The 27,665-nt window shown below is 43.1% G+C and overlaps 2 protein-coding genes across 2 annotated transcripts in view; both read right to left on the bottom strand.

The window, feature by feature from the left end:
- The window catches only part of SLC2A4RG (SLC2A4 regulator), a 42,020-nt gene extending 36,939 nt beyond the window's left edge, over nucleotides 1–5,081 (bottom strand). Inside the window, exon 1 of the mRNA XM_075276939.1 lies at nucleotides 4,891–5,081. Within this exon, the coding sequence (XP_075133040.1) occupies nucleotides 4,891–5,022 (132 nt within the window). The 5' untranslated portion in view covers nucleotides 5,023–5,081. The remainder of the gene's footprint in view (nucleotides 1–4,890) is intronic.
- Nucleotides 5,082–15,133: 10,052 nt separating this feature from the next.
- Nucleotides 15,134–26,744, bottom strand: LIME1 (Lck interacting transmembrane adaptor 1). The gene is made up of 5 exons (XM_075278627.1): nucleotides 26,552–26,744; nucleotides 25,643–25,697; nucleotides 23,511–23,598; nucleotides 21,992–22,308; nucleotides 15,134–15,534 (listed from the first exon to the last, which is right to left on the bottom strand). Exons 1-5 carry the CDS (start codon nucleotides 26,731–26,733, stop codon nucleotides 15,331–15,333), a joined length of 846 nt encoding a protein of 281 aa, XP_075134728.1. The 5' UTR covers nucleotides 26,734–26,744; the 3' UTR covers nucleotides 15,134–15,330.
- Nucleotides 26,745–27,665: the final 921 nt, after the last annotated feature.

Here is a 27,665-nt window from a genome sequence, read left to right as displayed (position 1 = left end):
CAATCTGGTTATGTTCATGGGTAAGACCCTTCAAATACTTAACTAAAGCTCCAAACAGTTGAGCAGAAATCTAGTAGGCACAGATTGGGCATACAGTGGCATTACTGGCTGCACACAGTAGCATGACATCGCGGGGTAAGCTTAGATCCCATTAAAAATATTGGCACAACAGAGGTCCATAGAATGTAATTGAGACTGTGCAGCTCCAGAGCATGAGTTATACCAGGGAGAAGGGAAAATTACTAGAATGTGGTTTTCATCTACTTTTTGCAAACCACTCCGCTTTCTCAGATTACTGAAAATTAGCAAAACCAGCCATATAACTTAGAAAGTGGAAAATATATACCGTATTTTTCGGACTATAAGACGCACCTAGGTTTTAGAGGAGGAAAATAGGGAAAAAAAATTTTGAAGCAAAAAATGGTAAAATATTTAATATATGGGAGTTGTAGTTTTGCAACAGCTGCAAGGCCACATTGACAGGTGACCCTGCAGCTGTACGGGGATGCATAGAGTGTTTTTTTTGCGGGGCCAGAAGTACTTTTTAGTTATACCATTTTGGGGAATATCTATTGCTTAGATCACCTTGTATTGAAAAAAAACCCGGTGGTTTATGATATATGATTTTCTACTTTTATATATATATATTCTAGGGACAGGAGGTGATTTAGAACTTTTATTTATTTCATATTTTTAGTATATATTTTTAAAGCTTTTTTTTTTTAGTTTTTTTTTACTATTTTATTCCCCCCCGGGGGCTTGAACCTGCGGTCACTTGATTGCAAGTCCCATAGACGGCAATACAACTGTATTACCGTCTATGGGACATTCTGTCTATTAGTATTACGGCTGGTCATAGAGACCAGCCGTATTACTAATATAGCAGTGACAGGCCTGGGAGCCTCATTAGGCTCCCGGCTGTCACCCGAACAGCTCGGCTCTTGCGATATCGCCGCGCAGGAGCCGGCCTGCAACTCCACAGGTACGGGGCCGGTGGGGACCGGCCCCAGGGGAGAAGGGGCCACCGATACTGACCCGGCATCCGCTGTACTAGAGAGGCGGATGCCGGCACGGGATAGACGCCGGGGCCTGAGACATCGCTGCGTTCCTCTGCCCTGCATGAAGCCAGCGGCGGGGGGACGGAGGAGCGGAATAGCATCACTCCTCCCGCTGCTGGCTTCATGCAGGGCAGAGGAACGCAGCGATGTCTCAGGCCCCGGCACCTGTGCCAGCGTCTATCCCTTGCCGGCATTCGCCTCTCTATTACGGCGGGTGCCAGGCGGCCACATTCAGACTATAAGACGCACCCTTCTTTTCCCCCCAAATTTTGGGGGAAAAAAGTGCGTCTTATAGTCCGAAAAATACGGTATGTAAATTTTGCTTCAGCAGCAGTCTGTATTACACTACCAACTGGCAAGTTACCCCCCAAAAAATACATTGTCACGTTAAGGAGCAATTACAGAGCAAGGAGGAGTGTTTATTTTAGTACTCAAAAGTCCCTAGTACAACATTGCCTGGTATGCTACCCAGCTTTACAGAACCCCGAGAGTCACGTCTGACATGTAATGGCACAATTACACTCACCGGCCACTTTATTAGGTACACCTGTCCAACTGCTCGTTAACACTTAATTTCTAATCAGCCAATCACATGGCGGCAACTCGCCAAGGTAGCCAGAAGAGCATCTCTGAACGCACAGTACGTCGAACTTTGAGGCAGATGGGCTACAGCAGCAGAAGACCACACCGGGTGCCACTCCATTCAGCTAAGAACAGGAAACTGAGGCTACAATTTGCACAAGCTCATCGAAATTGGACAATTGAAGATTGGAAAAACGTTGCCTGGTCTGATGAGTCTCGATTTCTGCTGCGACATTCGGATGGTAGGGTCAGAATTTGGCGTCAACAACATGAAAGCATGGATCCATCCTGCCTTGTATCAACGGTTCAGGCTGGTGGTGGTGGTGTCATGGTGTGGGGAATATTTTCTTGGCACTCTTTGGGCCCCTTGGTACCAATTGAGCATCGTTGCAACGCCAAAGCCTACCTGAGTATTGTTGCTGACCATGTCCATCCCTTTATGACCACAATGTACCCAACATCTGATGGCTACTTTCAGCAGGATAATGCGCCATGTCATAAAGCTGGAATCATCTCAGACTGGTTTCTTGAACATGACAATGAGTTCACTGTACTCCAATGGCCTCCACAGTCACCAGATCTCAATCCAATAGAGCATCTTTGGGATGTGGTGGAACGGGAGATTTGCATCATGGATGTGCAGCCGACAAATCTGCGGCAACTGTGTGATGCCATCATGTCAATATGGACCAAAATCTCTGAGGAATGCTTCCAGCACCTTGTTGAATCTATGCCACGAAGAATTGAGGCAGTTCTGAAGGCAAAAGGGGGTCCAACCCGTTACTAGCATGGTGTACCTAATAAAGTGGCCGGTGAGTGTATGTGGCAAGGAGTGAGATTTATTTAGATAAATTTAGTATTCCAGATCCCAGCTCCACATGCCATGCTTCCCAGAAACCTGAAACGCAGATAAAGCAAGCTTTGACATTATTTAGGAGCGTGTGTGTGTGTGTGTGTGTGTGTGTGTGTGTGTGTGTGTGTGTGTGTGTAGGGGGGTGGGTGGGGGGGGGGGGGTGTTGATGATTTATTTAGATATAATTGTATTCACCATTCCCTATTACAGAATTACCTGGTATTTAACCCAGCTCTCTTGGAACCCTGAAAAGCAAATGTGGATTTAGTGGTCCTTTAACGCTACCTCACCATCCCCTTTTAGTAAGTTCTGTAAGTTCCTTCTATCTGCCAGTGAAGACACCTAGGAGATTAAAATGACTCTGTTTTTAATTCAGAATCAAGAATGATCAATTAGTCTAGGGAGTTTAGCATTGCTCTACGACAGGGAATGAACCGTCCAGCCTTTGATGCCCTCCATAGTTTTTGCTTTCTTACAAACTCTGATCAATAGATCTGCTGTTGGGTACTTGCGTATGAAATTCCTATCAATTTGTACCAACTGCTAAGATTTATGAATATCCCTAAAACTACACACAAAAAAATAAATCACAGAACATTACATACTCATCCTACCTATTCCTAAGAACTGCATTGTCTCGGGACTGGTGATCTGTTGGGGAACTGGGTGTCAGACCCCCGCAAATCTAATATTGATGGCCAAAATTTTGGAAACGGCATAAACTTTTTAACCTTAGGTATGCAATTTTTTTAAAAAAATTTAACACTATTGCAGCATCTGATCTCTGTATTATGGCCATTTGCCACTATATGATCTCCGTACAGGGGTTTAAAGAGATCCTATCATTAAAACTTCTACACATGTGCAAGTCGGCTCTGTTGTCGGGCCTCGGGCAGAGCCAACTGCACATGCCCGCCTGGTGTAAGCAGCCATTTTCTTGTGGCCGCTTACACCAGGCGGGCATGCGCAGTCGGCTCTGCCCGACAGCAGAGCTGACTTGCGCATGCATATAAGTTTTACTCCAGCACCAGAAGACGACGCGTGAAGAGGCTGTTCCAGAAGAAGATGGAGGCGTCGCTGGAGAGTTCTCTCGCAGCATTGGTGTCACCCACCCAGTGCTGCGAGATAACTCATTTGCATATTGAAGAAAACCGGGATTTCTACCGAATGGCGGCACGGACAAGACATCTAAAGGTAGGAGAAGAATAGCCTCTCTTAAGGCTATTCCTACGTGTTAGTCACAAAAAATAGCATTTTAATAATAGGATCCCTTTAACTGGAAGCTCCTAGGTCCCAATGCAAAATATCAAACAGGAACCACACTTACCAAGAAACATCTATAAAATTTCATTTTTGGGATACCCTAAAAAACGCATGTTATCAAGTAGGAGGGCGATGAACAGATTGATATATTTGTGAGGAAAAAAACTGTGTATGGCCTGTCATTTATATCAAAGATGATAATATATATTTATTTTTCCCCTGTCACCAAAAGTTATCTCTGTATGCACAGTCAGAGGGACAACCTCTGATAGGCCCGCCTACTTAACTCAAATACTATTAAGTATTCCTAAGCATAGAAAGATTGTAATAGGGAGACTCTCCATCAATCTGCTCAGCATCTTCTGCTCTATAATACGCTGCATTTATATGGCGACAGGTTTGCTTTAGGTTCAGAGGAACAACTTTAAGCTCATGGGCCCTGATGCAAAATCCAGATTGGTCCCTGACTTACGCTGTGCCATATTTTATATGCAAGAGGAACCTTTGGGTCATCGTGAGGGTTCAGTCGCAGCTACCACCACTGCACTCCTTATGCCCCCGTTTGGCTTGAGAGGGGCCTCCAGAGCCCAGTATGGATTTCTAGCACTGCAGCCCCTATAGCTCTGCCGACATGTCTCTAGTATTATGGTATCCAACCACTATTAGATCTCTATTCATTGTTATAGCAGTGTGTCTGTACATATATGGGGGTACAGTATGTAGGCTGATGGGGATGTGATCTACAATGTGAATGTAAGTGACAAACTGAAGATGTCACCCGGCTAAAAGGACAGGTAGTGCAGCCCCAGGTGTCACTATGACGAGGAGGGGGCAACTCTCCCAGGGATCTATCTCTGTGACAGAAGAGGGGCGTGAAGCTCCCGGGTGTCACTGTGAGGAGGGGCAGCTGCTGTGTAGCTCCCGGGTGTCACTATGAAGGACGAGGGGGTAGTTCCCGGGTGTCAGGGTGTGCGTGGGGGAGAAGGGGGTTGGCGCTTCTGAGCGGCCCTATGAGGTAAACGGAGGGGAGCTCCCAGGTGTCACTGTAGGTGACAAGGGGGTGTGTAGTCACGGTGTCCCTGTGAGAAGGGGGTGTGTAGCGTGTAGTGGTGTATCTCTGCCCCTCCCCCATACCTCAGACCTTTCTCCACCGGCACCCGGGTTCTGCGCCGACGTTTCATCGCTACGAGCTGCAGGATTTGCAGATTGGCGAAGACGAATTGGAACCCCGGTGCTCCCGGACGCTCCGGTACTCAACGCCGCCATCTTCCCGAGGAGAAGGGGGGAGGAGCAGGTAAGAGGACCGACCAACGGAGAGCGCGCACCGGGACCCCGCCCACCCTGCCGCCTTTCACACTAGCCCCGCCTATTCCCGCCTCCCGCAGACATCGCGCGTTCCATTGGCTGACGCCAGGCGTCAACAAGACCACGCCCACCCTTGCTCTCTGGCACGTGGCCAGGACCTGATCTCCTATTGGTTGCTCCTTGTTGTTGTTCAGCCGGCTAGGTCACGTGCTGAGGATGGAGGCGTGGCGGCCCCCTAGAGAATTCTTAACTCTTTCGCAGAGTCAGGGGGGCGTGGTGCAGCTGCCAATCTCGGGACTTTGTGTTTGTTGTTGACACTGTAACTCACTGTCACCTGTTCGTACAGGGCTCAGCATGTTAGAACCTCCAGATACAGCTGGGGCTGTCACCCTGCTACCCCAATGTTTTACACAGCATGTTTCATGCACACATTTCCGGTATAGGATGCATGAGGATATACATTTACTAGTCACGTCTGTGGGGAAGTTGTATGTTCTGACTGCAGTGGCCACTCAACCTTGTAATACATCAACTTGGAGTAGGTTACCTGCTGTACAGGACTTTGAGAAAGTTGGGTGACTACCCGTGTTCAAGAAATAGATGTAAAAACAAGCAGCAAACAGATGTTTTCTATAGCACAGGACGGCAAAAGGCAAAAGTTCTACAGTGGCCTCAGACATACAGTAGTGTGAACAGCACTCTACAGCACCACGGACATTGTACATCCTAGTATATTCTGTGGACAATCCATATCCCATTATTGTGTCATCCATTTTTTAAGTTATCACCTAGCAATGTATCTGTGAAAGACAGACAGCACATTAATGATGCCTGTGTACTTTCTGTTTTTTTTTTTTTTAACATACTTGAATGGTCAAGAGGAATAGAGAAATGAGAAAACCAAAGTGCATGCCGCTATTTTTTTTCTCAGTGTCACTTGTTCCGTGAAAACCAACATATAGTGTTGGCCAAAAGTATTGGCACCCCTGCAATTCTGTCAGATAATACTCATTTTCATCCAGAAAATGATTGCAAGCTCAAATTATTTGCTATTACTATCTTCATTTAATTTGTCTTCAATGGAAAACCACAAAAAGAATTGTCAAAAAGCCAAATTGGATATAATTCCACACCAAACATAAAAAAGGGGGTGGACAAAAGTATTGGCACTGTTTGACAAATCATGTGATGCTTCTCTAATTTGTGTAATTAACAGCACCTATTACTTATCTGAGGCACCTAACAGGTGGTGGCAATAACTAAATCACACTTGCAGCCAGTTGAAATGGATTAAAGTTGTCTTAACCTCTGTCCTGTGTCCTTGTGTATACCACATTGAGCATGGAGAAAAGAAAGAAGACCAAAGAACTGTCTGAGGACTTGAGAAGCAAAATTGAGAGGAAGCATGAGCAATGTCAAGGCTACAAGTCCATCTCCAAAGACCTGAATGTTCCTGTGTCTACCGTGCGCAGTGTCATCAAGAAGTTTAAAGCCCATGGCACTGTGGCTAACCTCCCTAGATGTGGACGGAAAAGAAAAATTGACGAGAGATTTCAATGCAAGATTGTGCGGATGGTGGATAAAGAACCTTGACTAACATCCAGACAAGTTCAAGCTGCCCTGCAGACCGAGGGTACAACAGTGTCAACCCGTACTATCCGTCGGCATCTGAATGAAAAGGGACTGTATGGAAGGATACCCAGGAAGACCCCACTTCTTACCCAGAGGCATAAAAAAGCCAGGCTGGAGTTTGCCAAAACTTACCTGAGAAAGCTTAAAATGTTTTTGAAGAATGTTCTCTGGTCAGATGAGACAAAAGTAGAGCTTTTTGGAAAAAGGCATCAACATAGAGTTTACAGGAAAAAAAAGAGGCCTTCAAAGAAAAGAACACGGTCCCTACAGTCAAACATGGTGGAGGTTCCCTGATGTTTTGGGGTTGCTTTACTGCCTCTGGCACTGGACTGCTTGACCGTGTGCATGGCATTATGAAGCCTGAAGACTACCAACAAATTTTGCAGCATAATGTAGGGCCGAGTGTGAGAAAGCTGGGTCTCCCTCAGAGGTCATGGGTCTTCCAGCAGGACAATGACCCAAAACACACTTCAAAAAGCACTAGAAAATGGTTTGAGAGAAAGAACTGGAGACTTCTAAAGTGGCCAGCAATGAGTCCAGACCTGAATCCCATAGAACACCTGTGGAAATATCTCAAAATGGCAGTTTGGAGAAGGCACCCTTCACATCTCAGGGACCTGGAGCAGTTTGCCAAAGAAGAATGGTCTAAAATTCCAGCAGAGCATTGTAAGAAACTCATTGATGGTCACCGGAAGCGGTTGTTCGCAGTTATTTTGTCTAAAGGTTGTGCTACCAAGTATTAGGCTGAGGGTGCCAATACTTTTGTCCGGCCCATTTTTGGAGTTTTGTATAAAATGATCAATGATTTGACTTTTTTTCATTCTCTTTTGTGGTTTTTTCATTGCAAGCAAAATAAATGAAGATATTAATACCAAAGAGTTTGTGCTTGCAATCATTTTCTGGAAGAAAATGAGTATTATATGACAGAATTGCAGGGGTGCCAATACTTTTGGCCAACACTGTACGTGTAAATGGAACAGTTGACTATAATGGGTCTGTGTGTTGTATGATTTTTCCACAGATAGTGCATGGACTGAAAAGTAATTAGTGTGACAGGGCCCTAAGGTTCTTGTGGCCCACTATACTGCTTCAAGTGAATAGTGCTGAGCTGTAATACCAAGCACAGTCGCTGTACAATGTGCTTGGTATTGCAGTGAAGAAGTCATAGTGGTGGTTGTCTAAATGTTGTGGTCTCTACAATCAGCTGAATGTGGCTGTGTCCTTGTCAGACCCCACAATCTGGTATTGATGACTTATCCCAAGTATAACTCATCAATAGTTTACCGTATATACTCGAGTATAAGCCGACCCGAATATAAGCTGAGGCCCCTAATTTTACCACAAAAAACTGGGAAAACTTATTGACTCGAGTATAAGCCGAGGGGGGGGGGAAATGCAGCAGCTACTGGAAAATTTCAAAAATTAAAATGGTCAGAGTTTTTGGGTGCAGTAGGTACTGGGGAAGGGGAGGGGGTGTTTTGGTTGTCTGTCTGCCCCTTCCCTGAGCTTGAGGACTGTTTTTTCTTCCCCCACTTGGAATTCAGCCTGGCTGAATATAGGGTATCTGCAGTGCTCCTATTAACCCCTTCCTGATGGAACAGGAGCACTGCAGATACCCTATATTCAGTAGACCGGGCACTTTCAGACACAGGGATACCTAATGTGTTTCACAGTCATTTTCTACTTTTGTATGTATTCTAGGGAAAGGAGTGATTTAGAATTTTTTTTTATTTTATTTTATATTATTTTTTTGCACTATTTTATGGGAGATTCTATACATTAATATTGTGGCTGGTCATAGACACCCCCCCCCCCCTAAAAAAAAATATTTATTTTTTTCTTGCTGACTCAAGTATAAGCCGAGGGGGACTTTTTCAGTCCAAAAACTGGGCTGAAAAATTCGGCTTATACTCGAGTATATATGGTAACCCTTGAAAACACCTTAAAAGGATATGATCACCGAAATCATGATCATTTCCTAAATCTGTTAATCTTAACAAAAAAAGAAAATGCTGACCTTGGCTCAATGGCGAGACTGCTGCACATTCATTAGCAAAGATACCTGGCAGATCACCCTTAGGGAATTATCCCTGAATATCCTACACAGGACTTATTTGCTCCTGGCTAAGTTGCACCTTATATACCCAATGATCTCTCCTATGTGCTTTAGGAGCTTTCATATCAGAGAACTTCTTGCTGCCCATCCACAGGATGGCTCAAAGGTTTTTAGGCAATTTGATTCCTCAATTGGTCCCGCTCCATTTTTTTTTATTTACATCAAAACTTTCTTTTTATTCTCATTACCACTGTTAAATACGTTTTATCATTGTTGTTACTGTTAGTGGCCTGAAGAAGACGCGTCGAAACGCGTTGCCATATCGCTTTTATCCTCTGTCGTTTTGGAACCATTAAAGTGACGTATATACTTACCCTCGGCTCACCTTTCTTTCAATAGCACTTTTAAACCCCGTTTTTTTACCTATTTATTTTTGCTGTCAAAGGCCCGTTACTGTTGGGTCATTTGCTACTTCAGCCAAATATAGCAGTTGGCTCTCCCTAGTGACCAGAAGCAGCCACAACCCTCAGACTCAGGAGTGGAGTGATGCCAGCGGGACTACCTGATCTGTGTGTGAGAGCCCAGCACCACAGGTAGTCAACCCTTATTGTTGTGGAGAATTATCTCACTAGTCTCATCTTGTACAGATAGCTCCCTTGAGGTCAATGTCCGATTCTTTTGGGAGTGTCTGCTTTCCTTGATGAATGGTCTACTGTATTTGTCTTGCTGTATTCCATTTACTTTTTTTACAAGTATAAATGCCTAGAGATTATTTTTAATGAAATGCCACTTTGGCTTATTTTCAGAGTAGGGCTTATATTTCAAGCATATTACAAAAATCCTGAAAAATCATGCTAGAGTTTATTTTCAGGGTAGGTCATACTTTCAGAGAAACAGAGTACTTGGACATAGAGTTCCAAGTTTGATATCCCCTATGTTAGGCAGAGGGGCCCCTACTGTTGGACACAGTGCCAACCCTCTTTCTTTTCCAAACTTTTTCAATTTTCAATTTTATTGCTGACTTTTGTGGTTGCATTGCATGTACTGTACATCTTATTTTATTTGATAAATACCTTTGAAACTAACTTTCAAATTTGGTGGAGATGCGTCTTGAACTCATGTCTGGCAGCTCCAGGCTCATGTGCATTTTGCTGATAAAGTAAGGTGTACTGTCCTCAGATTTATTGCCCATGTAATAAAGCAGTTTCACTAGCACAATATACACCCTGGAACTGTCAGAGTTGAGTCCAGGACATCTCTGCCAATTTTAAAATGATCAAATCTGTTGAAAGAGCAGAAGATGACAACAAGATTACCAGATTTGGGGCCTTGAACTCCCCCTGGATAATGGCATGCTTATAGTTTAAGATTCCCAAACCTGGTAGCAAGTTCTTTTTAAGTTTTTACACATTCATTGGTGCTACACAGCAATTTTGGCCATGGCTGCATGACCAAAGAATACTGTTTTGCCCTGTGATTCTTGCACTAATGCATGTGAATGGAGGTTCATTGTGACCCAAAAGTTACTCTAACTGTGAGGTTGAGATGAAAAAAAAAATCACAGCAGTCAAAGCAACCTCTGGTTCTCAATGTGCCTCCATTGACTTGCATTAGTGCAGGAATCACAGGGTGGCACTATGATCTTTGGTCATGCATCTATGGCTAAAATCACTGTGTATAAAAAAAAAGGTTGAGTATTCCTTCTGTATTTGCGTAGGTTTCCTTCAGGTTCTTCAGTTTCCTCCCACCCTCCAAAGACATACTGATAGGCAATGTAGACTGTGAGCCCTATATATGACAGTGATTGACTATGTCTGTAGAGTGCTGCAGAATATGATGGTAAGCAAAATAAAAAAATAAATAATAATAAACAGCACAGTATTTAAAGAGGACCTTTCACCATACCAAGCCTGTGCAGTTTTCTGCACCATGCCCATTTTCAGACCCCAGAGTATAATCGGAGGCTCAGGAGGGATACAAACAAGGGGCCATTTAGAGCGACAAAGAGCGGTACACCAAGGAATGGAGAAGCGCAATAAATAACTTCAGGAAACTCACCGTGTACCAGTCACTGCAAAGGAACTACACCATGGCCACCTACCTGGAGAGAATACCCCACCCCAAACACAGACAAGTCCTGAGCCGGTACAGACTGAGTGCCCACAGCCTGGAGATGGAGACCAGGCGACACATGCAGACGTACAAGCCACAGGAGAACAGACTGTGCCAACACTGTGACCAGGGGGTCCTAGAAGACGAGACCCACTTCCTGCTACACTGCACCAAATACTCAGCTGTGAGGGCCGTCTACTTCCAAATACTCTCTGCCCACATCACAGACTTCACATCTGCAGACGAGAAGAGGAAACTCTACATCCTACTGGGAGAAGAAGAGGCCACTGTGGAGATCGCTGCCCAATATGTGTCCAGCTGTCACCAAATGGGAGGAAGAAGAAACCCCAAGTGCTATTATACTCCCTAATCACCCATTCACCCCAGAATACCCCCCACCCCCCTAATTACCCACTCCCGCATGTCCCAACCCCCCCCCCAACACACACACACACCATACCAACCGTTCCCTCTGGCACTAATAAAGCTCTTCTGACTTGTCTTAATCTGATTAGGTGATAAGTAGAGATGAGCGAGTACTGTTCGGATCAGCCGATCCGAACAGCACGCTCCATAGAAATGAATGGATGCACCTGGTACTTCCGCTTTGACGGCGGCCGGCTGCTTAACCCCCCGCGTGCCAGCTACGTCCATTCATTTCTATGCGAGCGTGCTGTTCGGATCGGCTGATCCGAACAGTACTCGCTCATCTCTAGTGATAAGAAAAGGAAACTCTACATCCTATTGGGAGAAGGGGAGTCGACTGTGGAGATTGATGCCCAATATGTGTCCAGCTGTCACCAGATGAGGGGAAGAAGAAACCCCATGGACTGTTATACCCTCTAATCACCCATTCACCCCGGACATTTCTCCCCCTCCCAATTACCCACTCCCACATGTCCCAACGTCCCCCCCACACACACCATACCAACCATTCCCTCTGGCACTAATAAAGCTCTTCTGACTTGTCTTAATCTGATTAGGTGATAAGAAAAGGAAACTCTACATCCTACTGGGAGAAGAGGAGTTGACTGTGGAGATCGATGCCCAATAGGTGTCCACCTGCCACCAACTAAGGGGAAGATGAGACCCCAAAGACTATTATACCCCAAATCACCAACCCCCCCCATACCCACTATTCTCCCCCCCCCCCCCTTTACTTGCTTTGGCATTGCCAAATATCTATTTGGACAAGCCAATAAAGCTTCTTTGATTTGTTTTGATATAAATATTAAAAAAACACTGTTATTTGCCTATCCCTGTGCTCCCCGCTGATGGCGGCCATCTTCAATACTGTCCTAGACGTCAGGTGACCTGGGGGGCCTGTGTCGCAACACATAAGGACGCAGGCCCTGGTCACATGACATCAGGGACATCACACAAGTAGGCCCTAAGCCTGCCCGGAGAGGAAAGTAACACTGTTTTTTTAATGTTTTGTTACCTCTCCTGGGCCTCCGATCATTATACTTGGGGGTCTGAAAAGACCCCCCCCTGAGTATAATAATAGTGTTTGTGGGGCCCTGCGGTGATCGGTAAGATCCCGGCCCCTGTCAGGATAGGTAATTAAATAGGGCCCGTTACTGGCTGACGTAACTCCAGCCAGTAACAGCCTATTAAAAAGAAAAAAAAAATGCAGCGGCTGTCGCTGGGCCCCTAATGTCCAGGGCCCAGACATAATATAGACCTGTATCAATTCCTGGCAGGCAGGTAACATTCTCCTGGTATTTGCCAAGCTCAGACTCATTCATCAGACTGCCAGATAGAGAAATGTTATCTGCCAGATTAAGAAGTATGATTTGTCACTCTGCAGAACACGTTTCCACTGCTCTGGGGTCCAGTGGCAGAGTGCTTTACACCACTCTATCAGTCAATTCAGACAGGCCAGGTATTTAAGAGAGGTTAGGAGGGAGTCTCTCTCTCTCTGCCTGAGGACACTGAAAGCCAGTCTGTGTGACGCTGGGTTCACACTAGCGCCTGGACTCCATTTTCAGGTTTCCGTCTTCTTCATGCAGAAGACGGAAACCTGTCAGACCGGGTCCGGTCGTGAGCGCCGGTGAGCGTTTTATGCTGTCCGCCACGAAACCGTTTTTTTAAAAATAGGACACAGAGTACTGCATGTCCAACTCTGTGTCCGGTTTAAAAAAAATGGTTTTGCGGCGGAGAGCATAAAACAATCAATGGCGCTCACGGCCGGTCATCTTTCAAACCCATTCAAATGAATGGGTTTGAAAGAGTCTTGCAGCTTTCCGTCTCCTGCTCTGTTTTGTGCAGGAAACGGAAACCTGTATGAACGGAGAGCGGGCGCAGATGTGAACGAGACCTTACATCTATCTGCTGCTGTGTGGCCTGGTTTTGATGAAACAGACATGTGTCCTTTGACCCCAGCAAAGGTGATCCTGAGTACAATCTCACATCACAATGTATATACTGTGTACACATATGGAGAGAAAAAATGGACTTTCAGATGAAGTGAATTGTCTGGATTTATAGGGCTTATCCTGTTTCTAAGATTGATGGTATATCCTTAGGACAGGCCATCAATATTAGATCTGCTGCGGACCAACATCTGGAACTCTGGCAGATCATTGGTACTAAGGTATTGAAATCTATGGGGTGCTCCCACACTTCTTTGGTACCAGTGACCTGGCCCCGGGTGTCTCATTTGGAAGCTTTCTCAAGATTTGAACTAAAATGTTGCTCACTTCGCAGTGATTAAAGGGGTTATCTGATTTCTAACATTGATGACCTATCCTTAAGACTTATCTTTCGATGGTACAAAGCACCATTACTAAGATAGTCCTGGTTCTGTTATTATATTGCACTTCCTATGGATTGAAAATCATAACCCTATATAAATGTCAAATAGTACATTTTACTTAAAATGCATTTTAATCCATTATAAAACAATAGCACAACAAATATAAACAACCACATAAAGGTTCATAGAGTATATTATAACAGTACGAAGTATAGAGCATTTCTCCACATCCAAATCACCAGTAAATAAAAGTACTATAGCTGTCCTTGAGTCAGGTTGTTCTATAACATTCTAGAAAGTTGGTTGTAGTCACTATATAGTTATACAGTATATAGTTTTCTAAATCCCAAAGTTGACACACACAGCCACCAGGAAATCTGGGTGACAACCCCCTTCATAGGTCCAATATGTATAGTTATTCAACATTCCAACTATTCTGACTGCATCAGAGCTAAGCATACTTTCTGATGACCATAAAGAGGACTTTTCACCACTTTCATCAACTGCAGTTTTTTGCATCCTCTACTGATACTGGCACAGTTGGAATTTTTTCTCTAGCCCCCCCACAGTTCCTTTTAATGCAATTTGTGCTGGTTGTTTTAGTATCCGATGTTCAATTTAGACTATGTACTGTCAGGTGGGTGAGCCTAAACTGTCTACTCCAGCCTAGGACCGCCCACCTGACAGTTGAAATCCTAATTAGCATATTGTGTGCTGAAATTAATAGCAGCAATTGCTCAGGTACCGTAATGGTTAGAGAAAAAATTCCAACTGCACTGGAATCAGTTGAGCACATGCTATTAAAAATGCAAAGACTTGTGGTTAATGGAAAGTTGGTGAAATGTCCATTTTAAAGGTCCAAACACACCAAAGACCATTCAACCATCCTTGAGTCCTGAAAACAAGATCTCTTAAGGTATTGATATGCCTTGTCCTAGTGCAACTAGGAAGGTTTGTCAGGAGTGTAGAAAAGCTGGGCAGTAGTATATGTGGGAGCTAGAACGGTGACTACATTGCCTGCCACCCAGGAACTCCTAAATCTTGACATAATAGTACGATTCAAAGACTGACATAAACTTTTGGATGTTAGTGAGAAATGTTCTGAATATCTCAGTGACAGCCTCAGTGTCTTTACTCTATAGATACAGAATACTGCTTCTCAGCAACTGTGACTTTTTCACACAAATGTAATTGGGCTGAGAAATAAGATTGCGTGTCCGACTTGAAGTCAGAGCTTTATGATGCAGTGATCTTCTGAGTACTGCGGCTCTTCTGTCCTGCAGTCACATGATACTCTATAAGAATATTCTCATCCTGGAATTTTTCATGCTTTACTGTGAAACAACATTGCATACGTCTAGTCATGTCACCTCTCACTTTAAAGATACAGCCTCCTTAAATATGTAACCAGTGGTTACCTAAGGGTATATCCATCTATATTCTCCTTTAAATGAAGTTTTCTGTAAATAAAGCTTGGTTATTAAATGGGAAAAATTCTGCATCTGTCTAATAAAACTTGTACTTCAGTTCTTGGTCATTTCCAGGATCTCTGCTGCTGGTGAACCAGAACTGGACAGAAATATCATAGGTCTTCAGTTGTGTGAATTATATAACATTTTTCATCCTGTGGGTGTAAACAGCTAACTTCCCACACACTGACAGCAAGCAGAGATCTTGAAAATGGTGCAGCACTGAAACACAAAACGCCCATTTAAGCATAGGTGTCAGAAGCTGTGTTGTAGTTAGTGTGATGGCTGCTCATATCGCTTATACTCTCATAGAAGTTTTCGTCTGGTTCAGAGATCGGATGCACAGGATGAATGATATCTTTATTACATGCCTTTGTTAACTCTTCGGTGCCCTCTGTTCCTGTTGGCCTCTTTTTTTTCTGTACTTTGGAGTACATGTCTTCAAGCTGCAAGACAAGTGCAACAAAACTGCAGTTATTTACAAAAAAATCATTGTGTCTCACCCATGGTTCACACTAGCGTATGTATTCCGTCTGGGGAGAGTCCGCATGGAAACCCCCGGACGGAATACAATCGCAATTGCAAGCGCTGTGCTGTGCTGTCAGAGCGCACGGATCCCATAGACTATGATGGGGTCTGTGCAGTCTATCGCTTGCAATTGCAATTGTATTCCGTCCGGGGGTCTCCATGCGGACTCTCCCCAGACGGAATACATATGCTAGTGTGAACCAACCCTCACTTGTTGAGTTGTTTGTGTCGAGATTTTTGTATCACCTGTGCTGGCAGATATTGAGCCTCATTTATGATTAGGCAAACCGCCTGCCAGGCCGTACATATGGAGTAAAGCTTATGGCAGTTTATAGCTGTCGTAAATTTCAAGCATTAATCACCCCAGTTTCTCTGTGTAAATGATAAGAACTGTAGCACGCCAATGTCACCATCCTCAACATGCCCTCGCCTCACCCCCCTGTCAAGAAAGCGGAGTGGGTGGTGCAAAAACATCAGCTGCTACAATTTATGCCATGGCTGATGTTTAAAAAGTTGCAAACCTGAGGTCTGCGCTGGAAAACTTGCATGAAAATAATAATAAATGCCCCATTAGGTTGACAATTGTCCATTGATGGATTTCTATACGGATTAAAGGGAGTCTGTTGTCAATCCAGTCCCATAGATAGAGAGGCCGGGTTCACCTGAATCGACTGGTGATTTTCCCTTGCGAATTGGTGACTCTGTGACTAATATATCATTGGTTTGGTCAATATTCAAATGACCTCTTTGAAGCAACATGGGTATTCTTGTTGCTCCAAACAGGTAAACAGTAACTCCTTTGTTGTTGCAAAGAGCTAATTTGCATATCGACAAAAACGGCAGTATCTTCGCAATGGAAGCACCAATTCAGGTGACCCTGAAAGAGTAATAAGTTTTGCACTCCTCAATATCTCAAGTTCCAGTGCAAAATTAATAGTCCAAAAATATAGAACAATCCACTGCACTCATAATCTTTGTGCAAAAATATCAAAAATCTTTATTATCACATCAATATAACATATTAATCATTGTATATATACATATAAAGGAAATGTATTTATATTGGCAGGTCCGGTGAGGTTAGTAGGTTAGTAATAGTCATGTCACACGGACATTTTGGTCCTGTAAGGACCTTTCTCAACAGACTTCTAGAATAAATAAATAGAATGATAATATACTATTACTACCTAGCTCCATATAATACAATATATAATATAATACATTAAGACATATTGTTTCTCTTCAAACTAATCAACAGGACGCGTTCACTATTATTCAACTGTCATAGAGTAGCATATAAATATACATAAAGTTATTCCCTGTAATGACCGTTACATAATATCCTTCTTACGCTGGGTTCACACCAGCGTCCAGTCTCTGTTCTCAGGTTTCCGTCTTCTGCAGACAGAAGACGGAAACCTGTCAGACTGTGTCCGGACATGAGCGACAGTGAGTGTTTTGTGCTCTCCGCAGCGAAACCGTTTTTTTTTTAAACCAAACGCAAAGTCCTGCATGTCCGACTTTGTGTCCGGTTAAAAAAAACGGTTTCGCCGCGGAGAGCATAAAATGCTCAAGGGCGCTCATGACCGTTCACTTTTCAAACCCATTAATTTGAACGGGTTTGAAAAATGCCTGCAGGTTTCCGTTTCCTGCCCAGTTTCTCGGGCAGGAAATGGAAACCTGCATAACAAAGACAGTGCGCAGATGTGAACGAGCCCTTCGACCAAAATAATCAACCATCATCATAATTTCTAGATTTTGAGCATAAGAATCCTCATGTAAGATCATATCAGAATGTTATATACAGTATGTATAAAGAGTCTATCATGTAATCTTCACATACTAGAATACAATGTCCAAATATCACATAGCATCATGAAATCTATCAGGTGGCATCATCTAATATGGCAAAGTATATCAAACAAAGTAAACCACCTCATCATTGCCAGTTTATCCTCTTTCATGGAAAGAAACACTACACACATGTAGACTACCATAGGATCCTCTAGAAAGCAACCAATAGCAAGCAGTCCATTGTAGTAAATAAACTCACCATAAGATATGTTTGCTATACTTTGTCATGAAAGTTTGTGTGTTTGGATGTTTGTGAGTTTGGATGTTTGTTCCTCAATCACACAAAATCGGCTGAACGGATTGGCATGAAATTTGCCACATACATAGATAGGAACTCCGATTAAAACATAGGCTACTTACATGTAAATGACGCCACTACATGACCGCAGTGAAACAATTTAGGTTCACACTACACTAAAGGACCTGTGATGACATCATCACAGGTCCTTGAGCCATTCTCGGATAGGATCATGCTAGCAGTGGGCGAAGCTACACGCTATTTTGTGGGTGGAGCTATGTAGGATGAAGCTGGACAGTGTGAAAGCTGAAGAAAATGGAGTCTCATAGAAGATCAGGAAACTACAGAACATGCAGGCCCTGTGAGGGCAAGAGGAGTATATCGGGTGTAGAGTTTCAGTGAGTACGACGGGGAATGTCTTGTTCTGCTTCTGATGGGTGAGGGGGGAGAACTTTGGCACATTTCAGCAACATCCGTTCAGCCCTTTGTAACACAGAAGCTGCTCACACAGTCACATAACAAAACCCCTGTAATCACAATTGCCCGATGTAGCAGAGTTTAGGCAGCGCTGTAGCATACCCCTATAGGCTCTCCATATGCAGACATGTACATACAGCTGGGTATTCTATGCATATGCATCGATGTAGCAGAGCCGAGACACGGGAGCAGACTGATCGAACTGTGGCAAATATTTGCAACATCCTTTCAGCCATTTCCAACACAGAAGCTGCTCAGACACTGACATAAGAACATCTCTCTAATCCAAATGGCCAGATGTAGCAGAGCTTAGGAAACGCTGTAGCACAGCTAAGTACGCTCTCCATATCCAGAGATGTACATACAACTAAGTATGCTGCGCATATGCAGCGATGTAGCAGAGCCGAGATGCGGGAGCAGGCGGATTATCCACAACAGCAATTGGCTAAATATAAGCGGCTCAGTGCCAACACCACCCTGCAGACGAAGTCGCGGGCAGATGCTAGTATTAGATAATGCCACCTGATAGATTTTTGATGCTATGTGATACTTGTACATTGTAAACTATTATGTGAAGATTACCTGACAAACTCTTTTCATATATATATATGTAATAGTATTAATAATGGAGTAATAGTGAATACGTCCTGTTCATTCGTTTGAAAAGAAACAATATGTCTTAATGTATCACATGGAAATATATATATATATATATATATATATATATATATATATATATATATATATACTGTATATATATATATATATATATATATATATATATTATATTATTATACATATATATACATATACAGTATATACATACATACATAAAGATCAGGAGCGGAGGGGATCCTTCTATAATTCACAACCTATCTGCAGGGCTGTGTTGATATGTCGGGTTCTAGTGTCAGACTCCCTTTAAAAAGGACCTTTCATGTCCTCATCAATGTCCGTTTTATCCTGGGACGTGCCCCGCTGCTCGAGATATCAATGCTGTAAGTTTGTATGTGTTAGATCATCTCTTCTGCCCTAGCCATACACATAGATTGTCTGAATGCTTGTTCAGCAGACAGTTTTCTTCCCATTCCCACTACTACATACATATGTGTTTTATAGAGGAGAGATGAATATGCAAATCTCAACTGTGCAAGTAGTTTCCAGAGCAACTGCACCCATAAGGAGAGAGACTAATACAAGACTGGAGGCATGCTTGTCCCCAATACTCCAGTCCAAAGTTAGAGATGATGGCAGGAATTTGACTGTCCCCTAGTGCAAACAATAGGGCTTTCTAATTCTCATTCTGTTTATGAGTCCTAAGGCACACGTTTCTAGATTTGGCTGCACACTTTATATCTAAATCTCCTGTAATGAATTGCAGTATTGCACACATAGTAATGTGCAGTAATATAGTAGTCTGCATGGTTAAAAAGAAACTTTCAATGGGGCAACATGGTGGCTCAGTGGTTAGCACTGCAACCCTGGAATCCTGGGGTTGAATCCTGCCGGGAACAACATTTGCAAGGAGTTTGTATGTTCTCCCTGTGTTTGCATGAATTTCCTCCCATACTTCAAAGACATACTAATAGGGAAAAATGTACATTGTGATCTCTATATGGGGCTCACAATCTACAAAAAAAAATAATAATAATAGAGATTGCAGGGGCAACAGTGGACCCTGCAACCTGTATAAAAAAATAAATAAATAAACTTTCAGTTTATTTTGTTTTCTTTTTGGAAAAGCTGAATAACAATCAATAAGGCTGGTTGTGATCCAACTTTCCCAACGTTCTGAATGACAAAGAAGCTCAGTTATGAAATAATAACTGTGTTTCTCCTAAAATAAGACAGGGTCTACTGTATCTGTTCTGCCGTATTCTAGTTACATTTTACATGTATAGCTGTCTGCACACTTTTTTTTTTTTTTAATGAACTGTAGCTTGGGCTTATTTTCAGAGTGAGCTTATATTTCAAGCATACTCCACAAATCCTGATAAATCATGCTAGGGTTCATTTTCAGGGTAGATCTTATTTTTGGAGAAACACAGCATGTCTATGTCCCTGAGGCAGTTGCAAAGCAGCTGCCATTCAACTATCTGGTAAAATCTATATCACAACCCAAACAGCTGGTGGTCACATTAGATACAACCAAGCTTTTCCCAAAATGGAAATACACTCATTGACAAAAAAAAGCACCCAAGATATGGATATCAGATTGCTGTAAAACTGGGAAGAAGATGTAATGGAGGTAGATGTGGTCTGAGTAGACACTAGCAGAACTAGGGTTTTGCTAGAAGAATATGTAAAAATTCTTCCCCTGCTGCCCAATAAAAAGGCACTCAAAGTCTATATTTCAGTAATGTACCTCTTGATGAGACTTTATGGACTGCCAGATCTGCCTCCATGATGCACTCATTTTGTCCATAGACTTTGAGAATGGGGTGCTTCACTGGACTGAGAAGGCTGGATGGTCATATTGATGAACTGCCATGAAGACTGTTCTGACAAGGCTGTTAGGAGCAAGGTTACATGAAAGCATGCACACATGACTAAGTCTCTGGATGGCCCAGAAAGACCATCAGTAGTGAGGGTTGTTTGATCCCCAATAAGCATAAGAAGTTCCTACAGTTTTCTTATCCACCATCCAGACACATGTGGCACCTTCATTTACACGCACTTGTCTTTGCCCAGACCATTTCCTGGTGCTTAGCATAACAAAATTTGGCCTCCATTACATCTTCTACCATTGACAGCCAGCCACCTTTACCACCATTACCTTTATTTGCAGTGGTGTTGCAAACCTCCCAACTTTCAAATGAGTGAAAGAGGGACATACCTTTTTTGTAGGGCGCATAGTGTGCGATGGCAAATTTAATTATTGTAAGCCCTGCCTCCTGCCCACACCCACTTTGTCTCTCACAATTACCATCCATCCACACAGTAAAGTGCTCTGTAGTGGCAATAACATGATATCATGCCCCCTTGCAGTCACAACAGCATAATGCCCTCCTCATTGTGGCCCCCCACATTATAATGTCCCTTCAATATGGTTTCCACTATATAATGTCCCCCTTAATAGGACCCCACTGTATAATTTCCTCCTTAGTAGGCTTCCACAGTATAATGTCCACTTAATATGGTGCCCACTAAAATATCCCTGTTAATAGGTTACCAAAGTCCCCCTAATACGCCCCAATGTATAATGTCCCTCTTGGTGCCGCCACAGGAAAAAAAGCACAAACTTCAAAAGCAAAATAAATAAAATTAATACTTACTACACCCTTTTCCCCCACAGTCATCTCCTCTCTCTTTTGCTGCCACCTAGGTAGCAGCAGGCATGTGAAGTGGCGTCACCACATCTCTGATCTCTGCTTCCAAGTTGCTGGGAGCAGAGATAGGAGCTGAATGGTGAAGCATGGAACTGATTGCTCCCTACCTTACCACTCTACTCAACTCATATGCACTCAGACCCCACATATGAGTTGAAGCTGGCAAGATTGAGCAGGATGCTTATTACAAGAGCCTGTCATGCCTATTTCAGCAACCTACAAGTATACAGGATCTACAGGCCCAGCTGCAACATTTGTGGTCAACAAGGCTAGAAGCAGCACAACAGGGTACTAGAGCCTCCGTTAAATTTTACAATTTTCCCCAATTGTCGAGGTTTCATTCCATTCCTACACCTCCATTTTTTCTTAATGAGTATAACTGAAAAGAAATTTTAACAACATAGAGCAATACCACATAATAAATGACAACATGGCAGGATGTGAACTGTAGTGCCAAGATACAATGACAACACATACGTTTAGGTCAGCTGGTCGGCTTGGAAGACAGGGTTCTTGAGAAGATGGCGGGAATTGGGTCTTCTTATCTTCCTTTGTGTCTTGGGCCCTCTGTTTTGTAGCCTTTTTCACCTTCCGCACACAAGCATACTCAGCTGTGACTACATTAACCTGAGAGTCGCTTAGCGGAGGCTCTCTGTCTGTCCAAGATCCCACACATTCATAGAGGGAGTTCTTAGGGTTGTAGTTTAAGTTGGAGTAGGTGGCATCTTCAGTGGGCGTGGAATTTGGCCACTGTGGGGGGTGGTAGAGCGGATCCATACTGACTGGTCGCAGTTCTGAAGGGAGTATGAAAAAGAGAAGTAGTTTAAGACAAACTAAGGGGGCGTTCACACTACCGTCAGTGTCTGACAGGTAGTGTCCGCTGCTAATGTCCGTTCAAAATCTTGCACGGACATTAGGAGCGGACACTAGCTGAGTCCGTGACATTTTTCATCGATTTAAATGGACATTGGGTGCTTTCTTTTACAGTCCGTGCCTGTCCTTAACTGTCCGTTCCCAAAGATGTCCGACTTTTCAAGCGTACAGCAAAACCCGACATGTAGTTTTTTTCTGTCCGCTTGAAAAGTCGGACATCTTTAGGAACGGACACTTAAAGACAGGCACGGAGTGCAAAACAACTCACCCGATCTCCATTTAAATGAATGAAACATGTCACGGACACAGCTAGTGTCCACTGCTAATGTCCGCACAAGATTTTGAACGGACATTAGCACCGGATACTACCTGTCGGACACCGACGGTAGTGTGAACGCTCCGTAAGCTGTTAGGGATGAGTTTACAACAAATCACTCACGTCACTGACAGCAATGTAGCTGGAACAGGAATTAAGCTCTGGAGTAAAAATAGAGGCACAAAATTTTGGTGCAAAGTAAACCGATTGATGGGTTGTGTAAATTTAGACAAAGGTGTCTAAAGATAAACCAAATGTAACATCCAGAATGAGCCAATTTAATAACCTAGTGCATCTTTAGAGTGTCTGGTCTAAATTTACACTGTTTAAACAAAACAGTAGACAGGATTAGTAAACCTGCCACACTCACTCCAATAGCAGAATTATTAGTGCAGTTGGGGCATGGTCGGACACAGACAGCTATGGAACCTTATCTTCCAGCAGAGAGCACTCCTCCTGTCTTTCTAACTATCCATCAGTAACCATTAGCCATGAAGACAATCTAATAGACAGTAGAAAGTTGCTGTTAAGGTGACCAGCTGCACAGGTTCCAGCAATGGTATTTCCACAAAGAGCACTGGAGTACAATACAAGATGTAATACAGGATCAGTACAGAATTAGTAATATAATGTATGTACACAGTGAATACAGCAGAATAGTGAGTGCAGCTTTGGTGTGACGGTGCTCAAAGGTGGAAATGACCTTTAAATCACCATAAACTAATACAATTTAAAAAGAAAAATGCGAAACTATGGAGTGGTTGTCTGTTCTCCAAAGGAAAAAAGTATTGCACTCATGACACTCACGTGGGTCTCCTGGACGTGGCCTCTTGATTTCATGCAGTTTGGTGTCAGACTTGCTAAGAGATCGTAGCTGAGTCTGACGGAGCAATGTCTGTAAGAAAAAGAGAAGATCTATTCACACCTTTCTCAAGACATGTATCAGGACCCACAACTATGAGTCAGAGCTGAGAGCAGCTACAAGGAGGTTTTCGCACTCTGGAAGACCAAACATCTACACAGATAGCCCATTTATTCCAGTGGAAACATTGCCATCTTTTATTTACGTTGCAGGAGCAATATAGCAGAATTGCAGAACTTTCTATGATCTGGCCATAGTCAGAAATCCAGTCATGACTTCTTTACTGTGGCCAAGTTAATTTGTTATGAGCGTAGCATTATAGCCTGTCTACAATTAGGAAATCATGGCCCGGTTTCTAACAAGTCCAAGATCTGGCAACAAATAAAGACAAAAGATTGACAGCTAAGGAAAATTTTCTGTAACATTATATTTGCAAAAATAAAATTTTTATTGTATACAAATTTAAATATGGTTATGTTCATGGGAATACCCCTTTCTTAAAGGGGCTCTATCATTGAGAAAAGTCATTTTTAACTAATCACATCCTTGCATAGCCTTTAGAAAGGCTATTCCACATATACCTTTTGTATGTAAATCGCCTCAGTGGTTTTTGAATGAGCCGTTTTTAGTTATATGCTAATTAGCCTCTTGGTGCACCCCAGAAGTCTCATCATGCACCTAGTGGTGAACCTAGCGGACCCCCGAGTATAATAATCGGAGACCCAGATGAGAGAACATAATAAACACTGTTACTCACCTCTCCGGGATCCGATGTTAAAGAGGACCTTTCATGGGTTTGGGCAAAGGCAGTTCTATATACCGCTGGAAAGCCGACAGTGCGCTGAATTCAGCGCACTGTCGGCTTTCCCGATCTGTGCCCCGGGTGAAGAGCTATCGGTGCCGATACCGTAGCTCTTTACAGTCAGAAGGGCGTTCCTGACAGTCTGTCAAGAACGTCCTTCTTCCCAGCAGCACCTATAGTGTTGTACTACGTGAGCGTGGAGGAATGCCCGCTCCTTCTGCTCACAGTACTCGTCCATAGTCAGGAACGCCCTTCTAACTGTGAAGAGCTACGGTACTGGTACCGATGGCTCTTCACCCGGGGCCCAGATCGGCTTTCCAGCGGTATATAAAACTGCCTGTGCCCATACACTCGGGGGTCTGAAATGACACCCGAGTATAATAATAGCGGCAGTGGGATCGCGGCCTGGCCCAGGCGTATTCACTGCCGCCTTCCGCGGCCTATAGTACAAGGGGAAGCGGGGGCGGCAGTCAGCAAGTCCGGGGAGGTTGGTAAATAGGCCTCTACCTGCTGGAGATACTCCAGCAGGTAGCGGCCTAATATATAAAAAAAAAATGTTATTATACTTACCGATCATGCTGCTGCTGCTGCTCCCGCTGCCTCCGTGATCCTCTTCTCTCGGCAGACGTCAGATGTGCGCCGCATGAGGCGAGCGTCTCACCTCGCTTTATTAGAGGTGCGGCGCTGCATGCACCCACTGTGCTATTCTTTCCTATGTATGTGTACAGCACAGGCTGTTGCTGCTGATGACTTCCGGCTTCCTGTGTACACACACAGATAGGAGAGAATAGCAGAGACCAGTGCTGCTGGGAACTTCCTGTGCTGGCTGGAAGCTAATTAGCATATGAATAAAAATGGGCTCATTCAAAAGCCACTGAGTCAATTTACATACAAAAGGTATGTGTGGAATAGCATTTCTAAAGGCTATGCATGTATGTGTTTAGTTAAAAACACATTTTCCCAATGATAGAGCCCATTTAAATAGTATCTGTGCTAGTGGTCATATAGACCAGAGCCCACTCCCCCATAGCCTATAAGGCTTGTTTTTTGTTTTTTTTCTTAACAATTGTTGTTGAATAGTACAGTTGTGTTAGTACCATTAGTAATGGAGGAAATAGTTAACACCTCAATCTTCATGGTTTATAATAAATTCAATACATCCTCAGCCTTGAAGGGGAATAAGAGGGATTTATAAATTATTACTATCTACCACAAACTGAACAGTTTAAGGAGTATCAATGGAAATCCCCTTTAAGAAACCATTATCTTAGTTACCACATCAACAAGGGCTACGCCACCAGGACATACATTCCTCATCCTCCTCTTCTTCCTAATCAATGACAAAATCATGTATTATCTGACAAAGTATTTGTCTTCTCATTTGTTGAGCTGCAGAATTAAAGGTGTGATTTGAGGCAATTTTTTTAAGTGAATCAAACTGGATTGTAAATTTTCAGGGCAGACACATTAGACTCCTGACTACCAAACCTCTTGTCAAAAATATCCATTATCCATTAAGATATCCATTGTTTTCTGCCATGCGGATTTCTGATTGATGCAGATGAAACTAAAGCAACTTGAAATGACTGGCTTCCTGATGGAGTAGAAAACATGGCTACTGAGGTGGTTTGTAGTATACAGGCATAGTTCTAGTTATAACTACTTGCTGCTAGGGCACTGCCACGTAATATGATGTTTGGATAATGCTATGTGTGTATATAATGGGTAATTGCATGTTGTCTACAACAGCTACTACTATTTGATCTATACTTCTTTATGAGATAACCCATTATAAATGGCAAATGGTAGATGGGGTCCCCATATGAGGTCAAGCACTAGCACTGCCATTCTAGGTATCATGGCCCCTGTGTGTTGTGACTACTAATATTTGACACAATTTAAAGCCATCAACTGTTTTGAGGTAATATTTTTGAGTTGTCTTCTATTAAGTTAGAAAAAAAAAATCTATTCAGCTCTTTCATAGAGATCAATATCTGGGAAACCGTGGCAACAAATAACGCAACTCTCATGATTGTTATCCAGCTTTCCCAGACCCCTGAATGACAGATCTAATAAACACCACCAGGCTGTACCAGAATTAGGCAGATCTGCTTTATGGACATAACTGGGTGACCGCTTTCCCAGAAACCTGATAAATATACCATATAATGCTAGTGGACATACCTCTTCTTGCAGAGTGTGCAGAGGCTGCAGAGCAGCACAAATAGCCCCATTGCAGAGCAGAGAGAAGTAAGGATGTAGCCTTGTGACTCAGAGGTGACAGGACGTGGAGCCATAGGGGAAAACTTGACAGTAAAACTAAGAAAAAAAAAAAAAATAGAAGAAAACTTCTGTATAACAGTCATTTATGAAATGCAGATATCGACATTGAGGACCGAGTGGCAAATGATTCTTTTTTTTTTTTTTTAAAGTTTCTAGCTTTTGTCGTCAGATATAGGCGGGCAGTGTAGCAGAGTCTGCAGCATCCCCGCGCCGTGCTGTTAATACCACTTCCTGTGCACATGCAGGTGTGCTAGTTTGCAGCACATGTGGTTAACACAATAGATTTTACCAGCTGAGGTTCAATGGTTCAATAAACACCTAACTAGACACTATTAGTCTTAGGTCAAGCTAACACTTGGGAATTTTCTTGCAATCTATTTGCCCACTGTCCACTCCACCATGCAAAAAAAAAAAAAAAATTGGTTTTGTCACAGTTCGCTTTGTGTGGTAATTGTGCAACTTGCCCTTACAAATCCACAGTAGGTACATATTGTAGGGATTTATCACCCACCTTTCCTCACACCCTCATTGGCATATACATCAGCAGATTCATATATGACATTTAGGGTGTGTGCATTTTCTTTTCAATGCCGCTTTCTTCTATCGGTGTGTAAACTGTTGCATCATTTAGTCAGAGTGTTCAAGATTTATAGCTAAAAAGACTGGCAAACAGGCAAAGAAGAGATATGATGTGGTTATGTAGCTCTGTGTGCCAATACAGATTTACAGGTCATTCATGGTCTGAGGTAATCTGAGAGACAACTCATATAGGAACGCCTATTCTCCAAATCAATGGTCAAGCATAGCTCAATATAATAATGGTCCTGAATACAACCATATAGGGCAGGGGTAAAGTGCCATGATATTATGGCATTTATATTCATGAGATGAAACACATCACCGTTCAGAGGGTCCAAGAATGGGGATCTAGGGCTTCATCATGGTCCCATTACACCCAACCAACTAAATGACCCCCATCGATCCTAACCAATACTGGACAGCACTCTGAGCCCGC

This window comes from Leptodactylus fuscus, chromosome 6 (assembly GCF_031893055.1).
Source record: "Leptodactylus fuscus isolate aLepFus1 chromosome 6, aLepFus1.hap2, whole genome shotgun sequence".
Taxonomy (NCBI): domain Eukaryota; kingdom Metazoa; phylum Chordata; class Amphibia; order Anura; family Leptodactylidae; genus Leptodactylus; species Leptodactylus fuscus.
Note: the sequence above shows the minus strand (reverse complement) of the source record. Positions and strands in the feature narration are given on the sequence as shown.

What these genes read in the sequence shown, in the direction of transcription:
- LIME1 (XM_075278627.1), bottom strand. Translation starts at nt 26,733, where the DNA reads ATGACTGTTATACAGAAGTTTTCTTCTATTTTTTTTTTTTTTCTTAGT. An exon ending in TGCACACTCTGCAAGAAGAG is followed by an intron (nt 25,698 to 26,551) that starts GTATGTCCACTA and finishes GTCATTGATTAG; the next exon opens with GAAGAAGAGGAGGATGAGGA. An exon ending in GCCACGTCCAGGAGACCCAC is followed by an intron (nt 22,309 to 23,510) that starts GTGAGTGTCATG and finishes TACTCCCTTCAG; the next exon opens with AACTGCGACCAGTCAGTATG.